General features: G+C 45.5%; 1 protein-coding gene across 4 annotated transcripts in view; it reads left to right on the forward strand.

Moving 5' to 3' along the window:
* LOC144818757 (uncharacterized) overlaps positions 1-19,374 on the forward strand; it is a 261,995-nt gene that overhangs the window by 125,427 nt on the left and 117,194 nt on the right. For all 4 annotated transcript variants that reach the window (XM_078676475.1, XM_078676477.1, XM_078676476.1 and 1 more), the window contains exon 5: positions 3,368-3,478. In XM_078676475.1, the coding sequence (XP_078532601.1) occupies positions 3,368-3,478 (111 nt within the window). The remainder of the gene's footprint in view (positions 1-3,367; positions 3,479-19,374) is intronic.

Raw genomic sequence — 19,374 nt, forward strand, 5'->3', positions numbered from 1 at the left:
TTCACCACAGAAGAGAACACGCAATGTCCGCAGTTCTGCGCATTGGAATTTCCAAGGCTGCACTCGCTCGGCGACGCTTTTCGTCACAAGTGGAGCTGCGGTCTGTTGTACACCTTTCCGCCTATACCTCTTCTACCCAGCGTGCTGAAGAAAATCCGGCACGACCGGGCCCAAGTCATCCTTGGGGCTCCGGACTGGGCTCGAAGAGTTTGGTATCCCGAGCTACTCAGTATGAGCCTGGATCCCCAATCCCACTGCCTCTGCGGTAAGCAGAGGACGGCCAGGGACCAGGGTTCGATTCCCGACGCGGCAGGGTCGTGGACCAGGGTCAGCGGGCTCGATAATTCTCGCCTCAGTGCCTACTCTAGTCAGGGACCACACTCGGCAACTCTGGGCATTAGCTTGCCTCATCTTCACAACGGCCCCCCCAGACCGCCGGGGATGCTTGGTCGCACCTTAGAGATACCCATTAGGGACCATCTCTCAGGGTGAGCCAGGACGGGTTCCCCAGCGGTCGAAGCGCGGAGATACTCCTCCGGGAGTCGATCCTAGCGCTATATAAACCCGCAATTAAATTAAATTAAATTCCAGATCAGCCTTCTCTTTTCAAGTGTCCTCTTGTACAGAGATTCTTAAAAGGCATCACGCCTATGTTCCCTCCTGTTCCTTTCATAATGCCTCAGTGGGACTTGAATCTTGTTTTGACTCATCTCATGTGCACTCCCTTTGAGCCGCCTCACAATTGTCCTTTACGTCTTCTGACTTTGAAAACTGCCTTCTTGGTGGCTATCACCTCTGCCAGGAGATTGAGTGAGCTTCAGGCTCTTTCTTGTAAGCCTCCTTTTCTGTCAGTTCATCCGGACAAGGTTGTGCTTCACACTCGTCCTTCCTTCTTGCCAAAGGTTGTCACTGCCTTCCACATCGTGCAGACTATCTCCTTGCCCACTTTCTTTCTGAATCCGCATCCGTCCAAGGAGGATGAGAGCCTCCACCGTCAGGACCCAAAACGTGCGCTCTCCTTTTACCTCAGTCGCATACAAGCACTCCGGGTGGATGACCAGCTCTTTGTTGGCTACGCAGGAGCCAAGAAAGGCCGGGCTGTTCACAAGAGGATTATCTCCCGCTGGGTCATCTTGTGTATCAAGGTCTGTTATTCTATGGCTAAAAAGGAACCTCCGGTGGGGCTGCGTGCCCATTCTACCAGCTACTACGGCATTGGGACTTGGTGTCCCCATGCAAGACATTGGTCAGTCTTCCACGTGGGCTTCGCTGTACACTTTTACAAAGCATTATTGCCTTGAAGGTCAGAACCGGAGGGACGGCTTCTTTGGCCTTTCTGTTCTCCGTGACTTTCTGGTGTAATCTTGTTTGCAGACCCACCACCGGGGTTGTTATTGCTGGGGTGTCTATTCTAAGGTAAGGAATCTATCACTAATGTGTCTCTTGCAGAAGCAAAAGTTACTACTTGTGTAACGATATATCTGTAAGGGACATTAGTTAGTGATAGATTGCTTACCGCCCCACCCATCCCCCCCGTTCTGCAAACTGATTTCTAGGGTTAAGGTCATCCTTTCGGTCCCTAGTTTCTATGCACCAGTGGTCAGTATCTTACATGGTTCTGCGTTCCTGTCGCGGAAAGATGTGTGTAGAACTGACGTCAGTGCGCGTGGGCTCGTCTAACTAGCTCCAGTGACGTCATCTCAGCAAAACCGACACCGACGCACGCGGAGCCGTACGACGACGCCTATCGACAGCCAGGGGTACTGCCGACGAAAGCTTTCCGGATCCAGTCTGACACCTGGGGATATTAGTCTATCACTAACTAATGTTTCTTACAGATATATCGTTACACAAGTAATAACTTGTGCGTCATTGTCTTCAGGTTTTCACAGGTACTACTCTAAAACATGGACAAATACTGCCTTGCATGCTCATGTCTCACCCTCACATGATAGCAATGCTTATTACAGGTCAGGCGTTCCACTATTTCGTCTGAAGTGGGATAGTGCACACCAAGGATAGCAGCGTATGGTAAGTACTGCTGTCATTATGCTAGGGCAACATTATAACACAACTGGCCACAGTCATGTCTTCGCTGCCCACAGTGTGCCAAGAGATACTACCATTATACCAGGGTCACCATTAAAGTACAAAAGTAAGGAGTATCATGCCACGAATATCCACGATATGACAGGAACTACCACCATTAAATCAGATACACCATTATACTAGGGATGGGACCCATTATGTCAGATGTGCTAGGGGGGAGGACACCAGAAAGCACAGGTCACTGTTGAGGATTAGCTATGAAGGCAGGCATAGACTCTTCTATGCAGTGTAAATAACAGTGCATGGCCAGCATATAGCCAATCACCATGCAGGTTGAACGGCACGTTTGCTTAGCAACAGACCCTTCACTGTTAATCATGCTGTAAGTGAGTCCACAAGATCTACCAGGACACAGAAGAACAGAGCAATTCCTGTGACCTTTGAGCTCCAATTTCAAGGCCCAGCTCTCCAAAGAAGGGTTAGTACACCACCCCCTCCATCGTGCCATCACACAAATGTATTTTTTTTTTGTTCCTGTCACTCAAAGGATTTGCAGTTGTTACATGCAGCACACAGCTGTAGACCCTCTCGCCCACCAGAGCAACAGGGAATTTTCTGGTGGCACTCCACTGAATGCCCAGATGGGTTAAGGCCTTTGTGCGTGCTGCGCTCACCTATTCAGTCACAGCCAGTCCCACATTTGCTTGATAAAGATATGGTAACTTTACTGATGTGTATGAGTATCGCTCCAACACCCCTTCTCTCTGCTCAATCACTTCTTGATTTAAGAAAACTAGAATGGAAGGAGCATGTTGACCACGTGTAGCACTACACTGCCTCGCAGCTTAGTTTGTGCTATACAAATACCAAATACATACATACATACATACATACATACATACATTACATACATACATACATACATACATAAATAAATAAATGAAACCAACAGTAAACAGACCGGAGCAAGAAGAGTAATTTACTATTTTATTCTTATTTTATTTTGATTTGATTTGATTTCTACAAGGTTTATTGTTCAGCCTCCAACGAATAAACGTAAGGGCCTTTTCAAAAACATGTCCGAATTTTCTACATCATGTATCAAAATGCATAATTTGAATGTGCACATCACTCTGAGTTGCAGGAAATGTGCAGTCCCAAGCAAATCTGAAAATCTATACTCTGTACGCTTTATATTAGTAATGTGTCACAATCGGTAAGTTTAAAAATGTTTACAATCCCTTCTGTCTTATCTGCTTAATATAGTGTGTTTACAATATGTTTTGTTTTACAAAAGCATTTCTAACGTTTCCTACAGGCTATCCTTTTCACAATCCCAACATTTGTTTAAGGAAAGAAGAGTTAAGCAACGGTTTGACAGTTAACCAAGGTGCAGAAGTGGGAGAATGCTGCGTTAGCCCCAGCTCAGGTAATGTATCAAGCAATTGTTTGTGATTTGTAACAGTCTTGTGATTGGTTCACGAGTGATACTGTTTCTAACTTAGAAATAATACAGAGGATTTTCAGTTACTAACACCTTTGAGTGTTCCCCCTCCAAAGCTTGCAAATTACAATCCCTGCCACAAGGATCCCTCATTTCGTGGCTTCTGAGACCTGTTGGAGACCACCTGGTCACACAGCTAAGAATCGTGGACACTACCGCAGCAACGTCCCTCCTCTTAACATTAGGAAGATTAGGATATGCGCTGGCAGATCACAGGTCCTGCACTCTTTCAAGCAACTCTTTCCAGCTGAATTAAAGTACCTGTTGCTGGTCTGATGGGCAGCTGCCTCCATGTTGGACCTGTGTCTACATCAAGGACATTTCACCTCCAATGCTACAATACCCTCAAGAACTATCATTAACAATTCGCTAAGCTCAAGCATCTTTTTCAACAACCTTGAAACCTCCTAAAGTCTTAAAGAATATGAAGAAGTAGAATCTGTCAGACCGAGTTAGCTGCGAACGACTCTTTACCGAACGGTTTAAAAAATCTTCTTTCACTCACTGCAAACTCATTGAAGAAAACAATCTCTAAAACCACCAGACCTACTATCCTGATCTCAGTGGGGCAAACTGAAGTTCACAGTCGATGAAAATGTGGTTGCCACCATTTTACTTCTACACTTGTCTGCCACCTTTAGTGTAGAGGTAATGTCATGGCAACTCCCTTCCTCTGAAACTAGATAGTGTTGGCAGCAAAGGAGCCATCCAGGCCTTTTTTTTTGCCCTACATATCCCAGCAGATCCGGTACCACCTAGCCTCCTCCATAATCCTCACATATATTCTGCACTGAGTTTGGAGTGCTGCATTCCTGTTTGACACGTATAGCTCATTACCATACTTCATCAAATGTATCTTCTCAAACTATTTCTACTACACTGATAACATTTAGATCTGCCTCACACTTTAACACTCAATGGATATACACTCCTCTGGCATTGACCATTGGTTCCAGATCATGGGCCAACAGATACCAACTGAAACTCAGGTCCTTCAAACCGCGATCCTCGCCTGTATAAAGGTGAAGAATCATACCATGCTGTAACCATCTTTCCATGCATCTTGGTCCTTCCCATACATCACATATACAACACAAGACCTGTTCCTATAGTGAGTGCACTTCTCCTGATCATAGCCAAACAATAATATAATTTAATTTAATTGGACAAGCGGCTGCGACATCTAGCCATCTTGTATTCCTAGATCAGGGTCACCCTTTTTAGAACATAAATTAAAATGATGCGTTGTTTTCTCTGTGCCACCCCCAAGAACTGTCTGGAGTGTAAGGTGCGTGAAGTAAAAAGGTGAGAAACGGAGTGGTGGAGCCTCACGGGAGTAACACCATGGAGGCTAGCAGGATGGTACTCGCCTGCTGCCTAGGATCTCATCATCAGCATCCACCACTCCAACCAAGAAGTGATAGTGTATAAAGAAAAGATAAAGGTGCTGGGAAAACAGTGCCTGCCTATACACCAAGCGTGGTGTCCTGCAGGTTTGGACCCAAAGTGCGGAAAAGCGTGTCAACTGGCACACTAGTCCTGTGATTATAAAACCGAGCTGGATCACACTAGCCAAATATCCTTTATTCTATGCTGTGTGCCTGCCCCATTAAAAAGCCGACATGTTTCGTTGCCTATTTGAAACTTACGGCAACTTCCTCAGGGCCTGGGTCTGTCACGCCACCCTGCACCAGATTTCAAAGATATGCCTGTGTATAATATACAAAAGGAGAAACAACGCATCTCTTATCTATTTGGCATTAAATTTCTGAATGTTTCAAATATTAAAAAAGGTTAACATATGCATTGTATGCACATGTATCTAAAGCTCCCCCTGCTGTATCACGACTGATTTACCATTTCTCAGCGCTCCAAAGGCATACCTATACCTCGAGAGTAGGTGTGCTTCTGTCAGTTTTACAGAGTTTTGCCCTTGTGCTGCAGCTGTCAGCTGGGACCTTGCGGTTTGTTGAGCGTTGTCTCAGCACCGTACCATCTTCCCATACATCAACTGAAGTAAGAAATGCAGGCATAATATTGAACTCCTGCCTATCACTTTCCCCTCAAGTGTACCAAGTTACCAAATGCGCCTGCGTCAACAAACTACTCCACTTGAGAGCAATGTTCTACTTACTGCAAACAGGGCTCTTTTCACTCATATGAGGTGTTATACAATTAAAGTACAGTCAAATAGAATGCACTGTTATATGGCAACATATTGGTTATTTCACATGCATGTTGTTTGATTGTCATAGTAATCATCAGATCCAATGTTTATTGAACTTTCTGAGAGTTTAGTTGAGCCCAATTCTGAAGAGCCAGATACATACGTAATTGGACTCTTACAAAGTTGCTTAACTTTATGACCTCCCTTCCCTTTTTTGTGGTGGAGAGCTGCCTTAACAAAGATGTATCATGAGTAGCTGTTATGTGGGAAAACATCTCCACCTCTTAGCCACTGCCAACTTATCATTAACTGGCTGGTATGGATAGGGTATCCCTTAAATAATATGGGGACATTTCATTTACCCTAACTGCAGAAATGCATGTGCATGTTTGTACGTGTGCATTGTGAGTATAAAAAATATCCTATTTATTTGAAATAAATGCAAATATAGTTGGCCGCAGTTCCATCACCCTATGAGGATTATTTACTTTACATTATTTTCATGTTTTCAAGTAAGTCTTCAGAAGCTGCATTGATATGCGGTTAAAGTGTAGTTGCAAATTTGTGGCACTGCTGCTGACCCATACAGGCATCTCTCCTTAAACTTATTCACAGGACAAACGTGTTCAAATGCCTGGCTGAGCTACTGTGTGTTGCAGAGTGGTTTGGCTGCAATGTTGTGCATCAGACTACAGGTTTGTCTCTGTACTCCCGGGACTGGTCAGGTTCAGAGTTCATGGTTCTAACGGCTTTATGAAGTCACCTAATCTGTGGGTCCCATAGCGCTCTATAGATTTTCAAGCCAATTCTTTTCAGCTTCTAGAACTGCAGGGAATGCAGTCTCAGAGTTGTACATTCTGAGAACAGGTCTATCCTGTTTCCTGTGACATCAGCTATACATGCATGATTTGGATATTGCTTTAGTTTCTCACCACAATAGAAGAGTAAGTGTGCTACCTCCTCTTCTATTGGCACCCAATGAGAACATTTAAGAGCTAGACTAAAGAGTCAAGAAGTTTCCAGGTTGGTAGGGACAAAATGTAATTCCCATGTGGAAACAACTTAGTGGCTTCTGAGAAATGAGTACTGTTCTCAGTCCACATCATAATAGTAGAGGTTAAAAAAATACTACGAAAAAAAGATAATTAGCAACAACTTTGACAATTTTTGGCAGACTTTTCTGTCTAGATTACAGAAAAGATGTAAATTATTCTCTGAGTCCTCTGAATACACTCACATGCCTGCAGGATCCGTACAAGTCTAGTGTAATCAAGTATTACAGCCTTCAGGCTTACCCTTGAATTGATTGCATGCACACATATATTACTTCATTCAAGAAGGTCTCTGTCCCTGTTGTGTAACAAAGACGTACACGTCTGTGATGCTGAAAGGTTCACACTGAACCTTAAATCTCCATAAATTAACCTATTTCCACTCCATTTTCTACTCTAGGTTTAGGAGAGGATGGTGACAATACAGACAATTCAACTAACAACACACATTGCATTTTATACTATGCTTCAGAGGTCTTGGTCTGATTTTTGTCTTGGGGCACATCACAAACTGAGCCTGGTTTTGAGACAAGTTGCATGACTCCGGGTAACAGTACTCTTGATCCACACTATTTTCTCTGACTATCAGGGCTTGAGCACACTGATGAGAAATACTCTGGTAGCCTGCCTCCCCCAATTTAACATGGCACAGAGAGGTGTTCCTGCACTGTAATTGAAGCCTTGATCCTTCTAGTGGTACTTGCTGAAAGCAAATATACAGCTATTACTAACTTTACCTGATGCAGAACTAGAAAGCATAAGTTGAATATGTGTTCTAAGAGAGTAGCTGGGCATTTATTGGGCAGTTGCTTTGCACCTGCTTTCTTCAGGATCTAGTGCATTTCAACCATCAGTTGACTAACCCTCTAAGCTGGCTCTATCTGGAAAAAGTACATATTGTTTCAATTATTTCTATAATCTCTTTGGACATATATTCTTTCTCTCTTGGACCAGCAGTCCCACATCCTTCAGTTCACTACCAGGACAAGGAGGGAACTCCTTTCTGCTGATACAAAAATCTTGTTGAAAGGCAAAAGTAGGAAACCAGTTCTTCACTATGGGATTGTTTCGGAATTGATAAGACTAGAATATTACCATGCAAAAGAGTATCTCGAAACAGATGCTTTTATATACATTGTTTTAAAATATAAATACTTACAACTAGAAAACCTGCTTAATTAAGTAGTGAGCTGTCTTTTTTTAAAGAAGTCAGGCAAATATAAACATTTCAGTGCATTTGACTGAAAACGCTAATGCTATTTAACATTTTGATATAAATGCAGAAAATGCTAATAATACAAGCACTTTAAAAAAAATGCCCCTTTAAGCATCTTGTGGCTGCACCATACCCTGTATGGAGTCATTTAGGCAGTCCATTTTCGCAGCGCGGCAGAGATCAGGATCACTAAGACTCACATTCAGAACTTAGGAGCTGACACCCAAGATGTGGGTATGGCTTTTATTAATTCAGTGAGAACACCCATAGTTAAGAACTAGGATCACAAGTAAGTAATATTTTCCTTCTTCACCATGGGATCCTTCTTGATATTCATAGAAGAAATTGAAATATTAATCGTGATAGCAAAAAAAGAACCAATTACAGCTCTCACGCTTACAGTTCCAGGTTGGGTTTATGTGAACTGGAGTTCTAGTACACTTCACTATACTGTAATGAAGAGCAAATACACCAGAACAGATTGGGACAGTCTGCTTAAAAGTTCCATTTACAGATGCAAAACAAAATAAGTATTTGCCAATATTTCTGGACACGTCAAGGTGGCATTTTGCATTTTAATATTGCGTGAACTTGACATGACACAACAACAAAAGGACGAAACAATGAGCAATCTTTATAAAAATAAAACCATCACATATAATTTTAATAGAGCAGTACAGATGTTTCCTAACAGGCAGATGTACTTAGAACAGGTATAGACACAATGTATAGTTTTAATGCCCATCACAAGAAAGGAAAGAGTACAAAGGGAAGGTACTTTTTGCTTTGAATCATTGTAACCTGAAGACATAAATGATCAGGACAATAAAAAAAAGAAAAATTTTGAAAAAACATTTGGTAAATTAAAGTATTGGCCCACCAGCACTTTCACTGCTGTGCATATCTTTAGAAGGATGTGCATATGATGAGGAAAAATGCCATCACTTACAGTGCAAGACAGCAAAAGACTGAGGTGGGCACACCCATTGCCCCATGCTGTATTCTGTGGTAGGTGAAAGCAAAATGTGAATGACAGTTGATTCGTGAATCAAGCAAAATTATTTTTATTTGGCCAGAAGGCCATAAAAGCACAGAAAGAAATAAGAAAAAGATGCAGTAAAATTCCAAGCAAATATTACGTAATTATCAAATTTCACATATTTTCTAAAAATCATGAACAGAAACCAGTTTTCATGTAACATAATTAAATAACATTCCATTTAGTAGCCAGTAACAGGGAAACTAATTCAAGCAATAAGAGCTAATTTAATTAAATTTGGGTTACAAGAGATATATATCTTAAACGTGTTATCAAACTTCAGATTACATATATGTAAAATGTAAAAGCAGTTTTTAAAATCCATGTCTTCCCCTAATATAAAAGGCGCTTTTATAAAAATTAAGTATTGCATAACACATTTCTGGTGATCCTAGGGACTGCACGAATATTAACCCTTCCTTATTCTGTCTCACATTGGCCTAACACCATAACTGCCCCTAGAAGGAACATCTCGGCCCTATATACAAAGGGCAAAACAAAGTTAAGTGGCTGGTGCATTGTATCAAAATATTATCGCACCCACTAAACAGTAGGTCTTGGTTCTATACCTCCGGTGTAGGAAACACAAATTTAAAGTGCAAAATGCGCAATCTAATAAAAAGTGAGCCAATAGCGATGTGTGGGGTTCATAATCCACATTAAATAGGGTTCTATCCTATGAGTTGTTGATACTTGGGCATAATTAACTATTGTTTGTGCAGCCCAGGACAATTCTAGGCGTTTTTTCATACGATGTTCCAGATACAATTCTTTAACACGTAGCTTGTGATTTGGGCCAATTGTGTGTGGAGATTTATAACTAATCTGGCAGGCCAAGCTATCAAAAGTAACCTTCAAATATTTTAGCCATTGGATTTGATCCATCCACTCTAATAACAAGCAATCGGAAATACAGATTCTGGTCAAGCTCGCCTCAGGGGATGCCCAGATTTTAACCCACAATAACAAAGGGGCTAAACCAATCTGGTCTTCTAAATATGGTATCCCAAGTTCCTTGTGGCATATCAGGGCAGCTGTGACTCCTGGGACTAACAATAATCTGCACATAAATTGATTTTCTAAGCATTGCAGAATTTCAGCTTTATTGTAACCACAGAGGCCAGCACCATACACAGCAGCTGAAATACACTTTTTTTTTTTACAGAGTTTTATATAGCGCGAACTAGAACCGAACCAAATCAGTTATCAGAGCGCTTTACATAGCACCAGTTACGTTACATGAGGACACACTTTCATTTTTTTAGGCACGGGGAGATTAAGTGATTTGCCCAGAATCACAGGGGGTTTTTGGCGTCGTTACCGAGACTCAAACCCAGATCCCCAGGTCCGAGGTCGAGCGCCTTAGCCGTTAGGCCAACCCCTCTCCCCTCTCCTCACTTACTCCTCCTATAAAGATTCAGCATTTCTGGAAGGGGTTTATTTCGTAACTTGCAAGCAAATCTAAAAATAGCTTCAATGTTTCCGCTAAAAGTCTGGTGTCTAAGTGTTAAAAGTGGTGTCCAACTTAGTGAGTCGTTAAAAAGGATCCCTAGATAATTAAAATGTTTCACCTTTGATAAAATTGAGGCCCCCATATTAAAAAGCTTTGACTTAGTACTGGGGCGACTGCATGTCATGATATACGACTTTGGGTAGTTTATTTGGAGGTCTAAATCGTTCATGTAGGCTAAGCACAGATCTAAAAGAGACTCAAGGCTATTTGCAGTGCGCGCAAATAAAACTGCGTCATCCGCATATAATAACAAGCATTTACAATGCAATAGGTCTCGCAATGACATTGTTTTGAGCTATTGGCATTGAAATGTTATTGTTTTTTCCCCTTCCTGAAGCATTAATTAAGTAATGGCGTTGTAAATGACAATGTCTGTTACCCCCGGTTGTCCCTTGCAAAGCTCACCAGCATGTGCCCGTCATAAAAAGGAATATCTGACAATCGCATCTTAAACATTTTGCAGCAATTCTATAGCTGCGTCGCGTGCCATCAGCAAAGGAGTGTAGATATTACTAGTGCAGCAGGCACAGTGGCAGCGAAACCTAGAGATCTGTGAGGGGCCCTCTGTACCTTAATTATTGGGTATTTTTTTACTATCAAAACAGAGGACAGGGGAACAAATCTCATTTCTTACAATATTCAATTAAAAATTAGCCACTGTCACCAAAAAGCACAGATGATGATAAAACAGCTTTATGAGAGACCTTTTTTATACCCTCTCTGCTTGGCCAAAAGAATCTCTGGCTGACAGAGGGGAGGGTTTTATTAGCATGAATTAAAACTGTGAGAGTTGAGCAGTGAGGGATGACCGCTCCTCTCCTCAGTGATGCGTGTAAACAAACGCCTGCATCACAGTCAGGCTGCCGGTGCTTATTCTTAGAGTTTCGAAACTAGACAGCAGCTGCATCCTTCTGGATTGCTGGTAGCGTCTTCCTACTCCGTCTGGGAACCACGCAGAGGATGCAACATAACGGGGCGGCATTTTAATGAAACATTACAGAAAGGGGATCACTGACTTGAAACCCATATCCATTGCAGGCAGCTGGGCGGAGGCAGGCACAGTTACATGCTGCATTCGGACACCCAACTACTTTCATTAACAGTTTCATTCCTAGAAATGTGTGCAAATACACCGTGCAATAGTTCTTCCCCTACTTTTTCCTGTGCCACCCTTTCGTAGTAGAAGTGGTCGCTTCCAAACACAGCGTTCAGTATCTATGCAGTCCCAAATTGATTCAGAAATGGCAGCAAACTGGTGCGGCACCAGGACGCAGTGTTCACTCAGAAGCTGCTGGGAGAGAGTGGGCCTCGGGATTTCTGGGAAGGGAACCGGTTTTTGGACAGGCAGATTAAAACCAGTGGTTAACCCCGTGTTTAGGTGTCACAGTGCTGCTTACTAGTGCCGCTGTCACCTGGTTCATGCCTCCCCTTCGCCTACCTCACGCCCATGCATGACACGCAGCAGATTAACCTGACAGGCAGCAGATTAACCCAACCATATGGCTGCCGGCCAATCTAGCTACCGCTCTACCCGCTGCTCTCTACCCCTCTGTCCTCGGAGCATGTTCTGTGTATCCTGTGCAGTCTACCTCGTCTCACATGTAAAGCTTCTCACGCTCTCCCAGTCTCCTTTCCCTTCTCCAAGCAGACACTTGCTTCGTTTGCCCTTTCACCTCTGGAGCTGTGTGTTGCACAGCTGCCGACTCCCCGTAAAACACTCGTGGGGCCTGTTCACTTTGTTTTCCCTTCCGTTCCTCATGAGGTGCGGAACTCGGGCAGTGTTCGGTCATAATCTAACTACAGCTCATGTAAAAGGCTTTAATACCCTTGGGCCGAGTTGGCGCTATATACAACTGCAAAATAAATATAATAAAAAAGAAAATAGAGTGGATGGAAAATAGAAATAACAGCGAAGGGAAATTGGTTGAGCGAATAAGAAACGGGGCTAGACTAGACAGAGACGGGAAAACCACGAACAAGAACTGTGAAAGAAACAGAGTGCTGAGGGTAAGAATGGAGTTTTAGAAGCGCAACGGGACAGAGTGGGGAAGTAGAGGAACAGTTTCATGAGGAAGTGCAGTGCTGGCCGCAGCACTGAGCACACAGCACGCAGAGGAACTCCTCGAAAGAGGAGATGGGACAGGCGCCACACTCAGCTGTCTGGGTAGGGGTGTACTACGGGAGGTGGGACACATGCCTACCGGAGGTCCCGGGAGGAAAGGCTGCTTTACTTAACTTTGGCACGCAGCGTGAGGGCTGTTCCCCAAGAAGAGCGTGTCAGCAGTGCGGGAATACATCCAGCTGAACCTGGGGTGTGCTGGGGGTTGTACTAGTGCCAGAACGCGAACAAGGCAGAGCTGTAGTGGAGGGCAGGGACATCCTACTTTGTCATGGAGACGAGGTGAAGCCGGGGCAATGGAGCGAGGCTGACGTGCGCTAGAGGGAGAAAGGGAAACCCGCCCGTAGAGCACCACCTCAAGAGACAGTGCTAAAGTGGCTGTGAGTGGGACACGGGGTGTCAGGCGGGGAAGACCTCTCCTCAGGGGAGAGGCAGGGGCCAGGGACTGCTGCTGATGCAGACAGGGAGGGCGGGCCATGATTTATTGCAGCTCTTTTGTTTCGAAAAAGAAAAAAAAAAAAAGAAAAAGAGGATCCCGCCGGAGCTCATAAAGATAAGAATCCTTTTGCGACACCAGTAAGTCAAGTGAGCCAATCGCTGATAAAAACAAGCACACACGTACCTGTTTTTCAGCTTATCGCGCTAAGCCATCATCTGATGCACATGATTAATGTGCTGCCAAAATCCAAGATCTACTGCGTATGTTGTCCTGGAGGCATGCAGCTGGGGGAGGGGGACGACAATGAGGGAAGAAGGGTGACTGTATATTAAATACAAGTCCCGCGGCGACCCGGAAGCTCTTGGCCGGCCGGCCAATCCGGTCGCGGCCGACCGGAAGTCCCGCCTCCCGAGGTCCGCGAGCTGCCGACGCATGGAGCGCCCTGCCTGTCCGAATCAGCCCGGGTCCCCAGGAGGGGGCCGGGGAGAAGGAGGAGTGTTGCGCCTGTTGCGGGGCTCCTCGGACCTGAGGGAGCCCCGATTGTGAAGAGGAGACGAGATGCTCCGTGAGGCGCGGAGCGCGAGAGGAGCCCGCCGGAAGAGCGCAGTCGGTGAGTGGGGCCCAGGGCTGAAGTGAAGTGCGTGCGTGCCTGTGTGTATGCCTGGGAGGGGTGGGGGAGGGGGAGAGTGTGCGCGCGTGTGGGAATGTGTGTGCGCATGCTTGACTGTGTGATTGAGAGAGAATGCGAGGTAGGGGATAGTGTGCCTGTATGTGTGCCTGTATGTGTGTCGTATGCCTGCGTGTGCATGCGCGCGCCTGTGTGTGTGCGTGCATGCAGAGGGGTGGGGGCTGCCTGTGTGTGTGTGTGAGCAAGGGATTTGATTTGCGCATGCGCAGCTACCAGACGCTCGCTCCCGAGGTGAAATCTGACCTCGTCAAAGCGCGCGTCTGGTAGCTGTCCACTCTCCTGAATACGGGCCACATTAGGTCTGTAGCAGACTCTCAATGCTCACGCATTGAGAGTAGTCTGCTCGACCTAAAAAGGGAATGGATTTTTTACCCATGGGTTGCACATCCTTACCATTTTCAACCAAATGGTTACTAATGCCGTTTATGTATTACAGGAAGAGAAATGGAGCCAGGATGCACTCCTGCCTAACACCCCTGGTGGAACTAATGTAAGGAGAACGAACATTCGCCTAAAGGACCATAACAAACCTTTACTGTAAGATTATGGTTTAGGCTCCTGATAAGGGTTAGAAGATCATGTTCTACTCCCATTTTGCCCATTAGATCCCACAATTTAGAGTGGTTTACGAGATTGGAGGCGCTTGATAGATCTAGAAAAGCAAGGTGCAAGGAGACTTTTTTAGTCTTCATGTACTTCCCCCAAAATTAAATAAAAGTTTAAACACTGTTCAACCGTCCCAATACCCTGTTTAAAACCAAATTTGGTTCCTGACAAAATGTTATTTGCCAGGGCCCAATCTTCAAGGTGGGCCAATAATATTTGACCTAAAATCTTAGCGCCAGAATCAATCAGGGAGATCGGGCGTTAACAGATCGTCTAAAATGGATCCCCTTTTTAGGTTTCGCCTAAGTGAAAGCTGCGCACTGCGCAGCTTTTTCACGCAGGTGAAAACCTAATGAGAATAATATGTGGCTTTGGAATACGCCCTCTGTTCCATTGGCTAGCTCCATAAATGGAGGCTAGCCATTGGAACAGAGATCTGTCCGTCATGGCCGGACCAGATATGTGGGCGTTCCGGACATTTTTACTCATCCCGCCCCCTTGCGATCGTCATGCGGCGGTGGGCGGGTTTACTTTTTTTTTTTTTCAATGTTTGTTTTCGTCATTTCGGCGAAGATGGCGGCCGGGCAGTAGCTTGTTTAAGATGCTGCAAAGTGTGTCCCGACCTTGCAGCGGCTGTGCCAGGGAGCAGGCCACCGTCTGTGCCAGGGTAACCCGATCCTTTCCCCGATGTCCCAAAGGTTTTGCGGCGGCGAGTTCACGAAGCTCCGAAAGCGGAGCATTTATTCAATCCGCACGGTGGCTCGCCTTACCTATACTGCAGCGCACATTGGCCCGCTGGAGGACGGGCACGGGAGCGCTGAGTCGCGACGGGCCTGAGGCAAGATCAGTGGAGGCCATCGGTATCGCAGCCTGAGCGTTAATTGCGGCAGAAGGTGCCCAGCGAGCCACACCATCTCGGCCGAACGAGCTATTAACGGGCGGGGGAGCAGGAATACGGCACAGGACGCCCCCCTCCTCCCGCCTTCCTCCGAAGTATCCCGGCACTCGGCCGCCTTTGATGTCGCCCACATATGGTTGCTCTGAGCAGCCTTTATGAACCAAGAACTGTCTGGAAACAATTACACAACCTTGCGACTGGCGACGGATGCAGATTAGAACATTTCACGTATGTTAGAAAGCATGAAATCGTTGGGCCCAGTTCTAACTTTGTTAGACAAATAGTAACGTCCAAATTAAAACAAAATGTGTAGCTTTTTATTTTATGTTGCATTTATCAAGCACTGATCCGCTGCTACCGTGTGGTAAAATTAAGGTTGCTGTGTTTTGCTTTTGCATTGTTCCGGGTTACAAAGTATCAGAGTTACCGAGTAGTGACTTCACACCAGCCCATGCGCTGTTGCAAACTACTGAGTGCCTAGATGGTATCCATGTGTTCAAAGTCACCTGCAGCTACTAGCGATGTAACAAACAATGCACAGCAGCAAACCCGACATCTCATTAAACTAAATATATAAAACATAACATAAACTCCTCCTGAGTCTCACAGTGCCCGGTGACCGACATCAGTTGCTAATCTAGCTCTACTTGCATTCTGGTGCTTGTCGTGTTTGTGTCCATTCAAATATAGGACCACAAATACCAGAATGCCAAGCGGAAAGGTGTGCCAGCAAAGGTTCTTACATCTGATCCAAATGCAATACCTTCGGGTCGAGTTCACGCTATATAAACACTGCAACAAAAAAGTGTGATGTCACTAGTGAAGGCAGGTGTGCTGTTACTGGTGCAGACTGGACGTGCGGTCCCCGACTATGTTACCTTTTGGCTACGCTTTCACTAATGCGGCCAGATGGACTGCACTGCTGCAGCGTATGTTGTCACTCGTGGAAACCAAATATGCCTTTATCGGCATAGGCAGTGCGCAAACAGGCAGTTGTCACTGGCGTTGGAGGACAGGGGTGTTAATGGCCCAGACAGTACTCAGCTACTCCATAAACTTTCCCACTACCTCTCCTTCCCCTTCCAATGTGCTCTTGTGATCCAGACGGGTCTTTGGAGGCGATCTTGGGCACTGACAGCAGTGATGCCGTGGTATTTTTTGTTTTAAAGTGCTTCAATACCTTCGGGTCGAGTTCACGCTATATAAAAACTGCAACAAAAAAAGTGTGATGTAACTAGTGCAGGCAGGTGTGCTGTTACTGGTGCAGACTGGACATGCGGTTTCCGACTCGGTTACCTTTTGGCTACGCTTTCACTAATGCAGCCAGATGGACTCCACTGCCGCAGTGTATGTTGTCGCTCGTGGAAACCGGATATGCTGTTATCGGCACAGGCAGTGCGCGAAAAGGCTGTTGTCACTGGCGGTGGAGGACTGTGGTGTTAATGGCGCAGACAGGCAGCAGCTGCGCAATAAACTTTCCAACTACCGCTCCTTCCCCTGCTTTGTGCTCTTGTGATCCAGGCCGGGTCTTTGGAGGGGATCTTGTGCACTGACAGCAGTGCTGCTGTGTTTTTTTATTTTTAAAGTGCTTCAATACCTTTGGGTCGAGTTTGTGCTATCACTCCATTGTCCTAGATGGCGCAGGGGTGAATGTTTTGGGTAAGAGTGCAGCTGTGCTTAGCAGGTTTGGATCGCAGCACTGGCTGTCATATTTTTCCTTTGTATTATTATTGTTACACTGTTAGTGCATGTTCTCTTTTAGCCACATGATGCAGGAAACAAATACCACATGACAGTTTATCTGACACCTGAGCGGGTACTTTAATATACAGCTCTCTTAGGCACATGGATGCAAACTCTCTATGGATAGTACAATGCATATTGCTTTTCACATGATGTAACAGTAGATGCTATGGTACCCAGGATAATGTGCTGCATGGCTAAATACTTATATGTCCCAAAGGCCTTTGAAGCACAGACCCTCTCCTCGCCGTTTCTCGTCCAGTCCCCTCCTCCTGTCCCTCGTTCATATTATTGACCTTCCCGCATTTCGGCCGACAAACGTTCATTGCCATGAGCTGCCTCTATTCTTTAGCGCAGGCGCACATTGAGACCCACTCGTCACTTTCTCGATAACCGGTCTAGTTGTTATCCTTTCACCAATTAATACCCCCCATTGACCTATGCACCAACTGTATCACTGTGGAAAAGTCAGCCCATAACACACCTGATGCCCAGGCTGCTGGCGCAGGACGCCTCTTAGTTCCCATCATGAACAATTACCAAATAAAGAGACGGGCGCTGGAAGCAGGAAGACAAGAATAGAGTTTTATTTCTCATGAGGAGAGCCTGTCATTTCAGACACTCGCATAGTGTCTTCAGGAGGTGCTCTAACAAGTTCTCTGAGGCTTCGTCTTTTTATACACATGTTTATGATGCACAAACATTCCTTATTACAATAAAGACGCTTTGAAAGTAGAAAAAGGCATGCTTGGAATGCCAGCTTCAGGCCTATTCCCATACCAGTCGCTCAGATGTCATCCTCCCCTCCTGAATGTAACAAGAGATTGTGACCTCTCAGCTGGACATTCCTACAGGGCACGAGGGCAGGAGGGGGATGATCAGGTCAAAGGTTGGTCGGGTGATAAGGTCGGACACTTCGGTTGGTGTATCACGGTTTTGTTATGCTGGGCAGGGAAAAGGGGGATGTACATCCACGAGGCTTGGTCTTAGGACTTGGGACCGGGTCGAGAGGTCAAGTGCAGCCGGGGGGGTTGTCAGCTGAGGGGAAGGGTGTTCCTGGGAGGAAATGGGGGGGTGTGGGTCAAGCAGGAGTGCTATTTCCAGAGCAGGATCACGCAGAGGGAGAGGGTCTTGTGGTCGTTGCATGAGCAGTGCGCGCGGGGAGGGGTGTCGGGGCTTTTAGCAAACGGTCAGAGAGGCCATGGTGCCTAAAATAGCTGTCGTGCACATATGTGCATGGGTCTTATGTTGGCGGGATAACACAGTCAGTGTTTCGTAATTATTCGTTCTGCTAACAAGGGGTACAGTGAACACAAATGAACGCCGCTTATGTACACATACATTGCCATTTTCAACATCACGGCAGTGCATATCTTGTATATACACACCCACTTTTAACCCATCCGCATCCATTACCCGGATGCGGACTTACGTTTGAGTGGAGCACATTACCCGTGCATTCATTCACCTATTGTAAGGTAAGAGACCACACCCGCATACTCTGTTCGTACGATGGATACTTCCCTACATCACTCGTGGGATTCCTCTTTTTACTACACCGTCCGTGAGCTGGTTCTCCTGTCCGGTAGCTCCTTTAATTCTTCCTCTCCGTTTTTGCATCTACCTTTGGACCTACCCGTCCTGCCACGACCGGCTATTTCACCCAGAGCTTTATTTTAATTTTAAAGATATCCTTCTCGGACCGTCTCTAGCTGTTACAGTTTGTCAAGGTACGCGACACCAGACTCACCAGTATTACATTCTTTCACCACCCGTCATTACATGTATGTGCATTTTAACAGCGCCGTTACTGTTTCCACACAATCTCTATTCCTTGCTCCGCTACTGTCTCCGTCATTCACGCTCCCTCTACCCTGGGTCATTCGTCATACTGCACCGCTGCATGTTTCCCTATCCGCATTCATGCCCATGTACTGTCTCTTTGCCATTTTCCAGATCGCACCCTACAGCCACGTGCCTTTTCTACGTGCCATTCGTTATACTGTACATGCATAATTATGTTTGTGCACACCGGAGTTTCCCCCTACCAACGACTTTGTAGGAGTGGACGTACCCAGTGAGTGCCCATGCCCTACGGCTCCGCATTATCTCCACAGTTGATAGGCGCCCATGAGCTCTTCAGCGCGCCATCTGCTATCACCTTTACTAATTGTAGTGCACATTTGTAATGTGTTCACACACAACCTTTCCCTAATAAGCACCTTTGTTTTAGTTTGTGTGCACCCCATTCTGCCTAGACCTCTCTACACCGCATCTTAACCATTGAAATTTCACTACACACTGTGTTTTTCGACTATACACATTCATAGTAAAACAGTGA

This window comes from Lissotriton helveticus, chromosome 2_1, assembly GCF_964261635.1.
Source record: "Lissotriton helveticus chromosome 2_1, aLisHel1.1, whole genome shotgun sequence".
Classification (NCBI taxonomy): domain Eukaryota; kingdom Metazoa; phylum Chordata; class Amphibia; order Caudata; family Salamandridae; genus Lissotriton; species Lissotriton helveticus.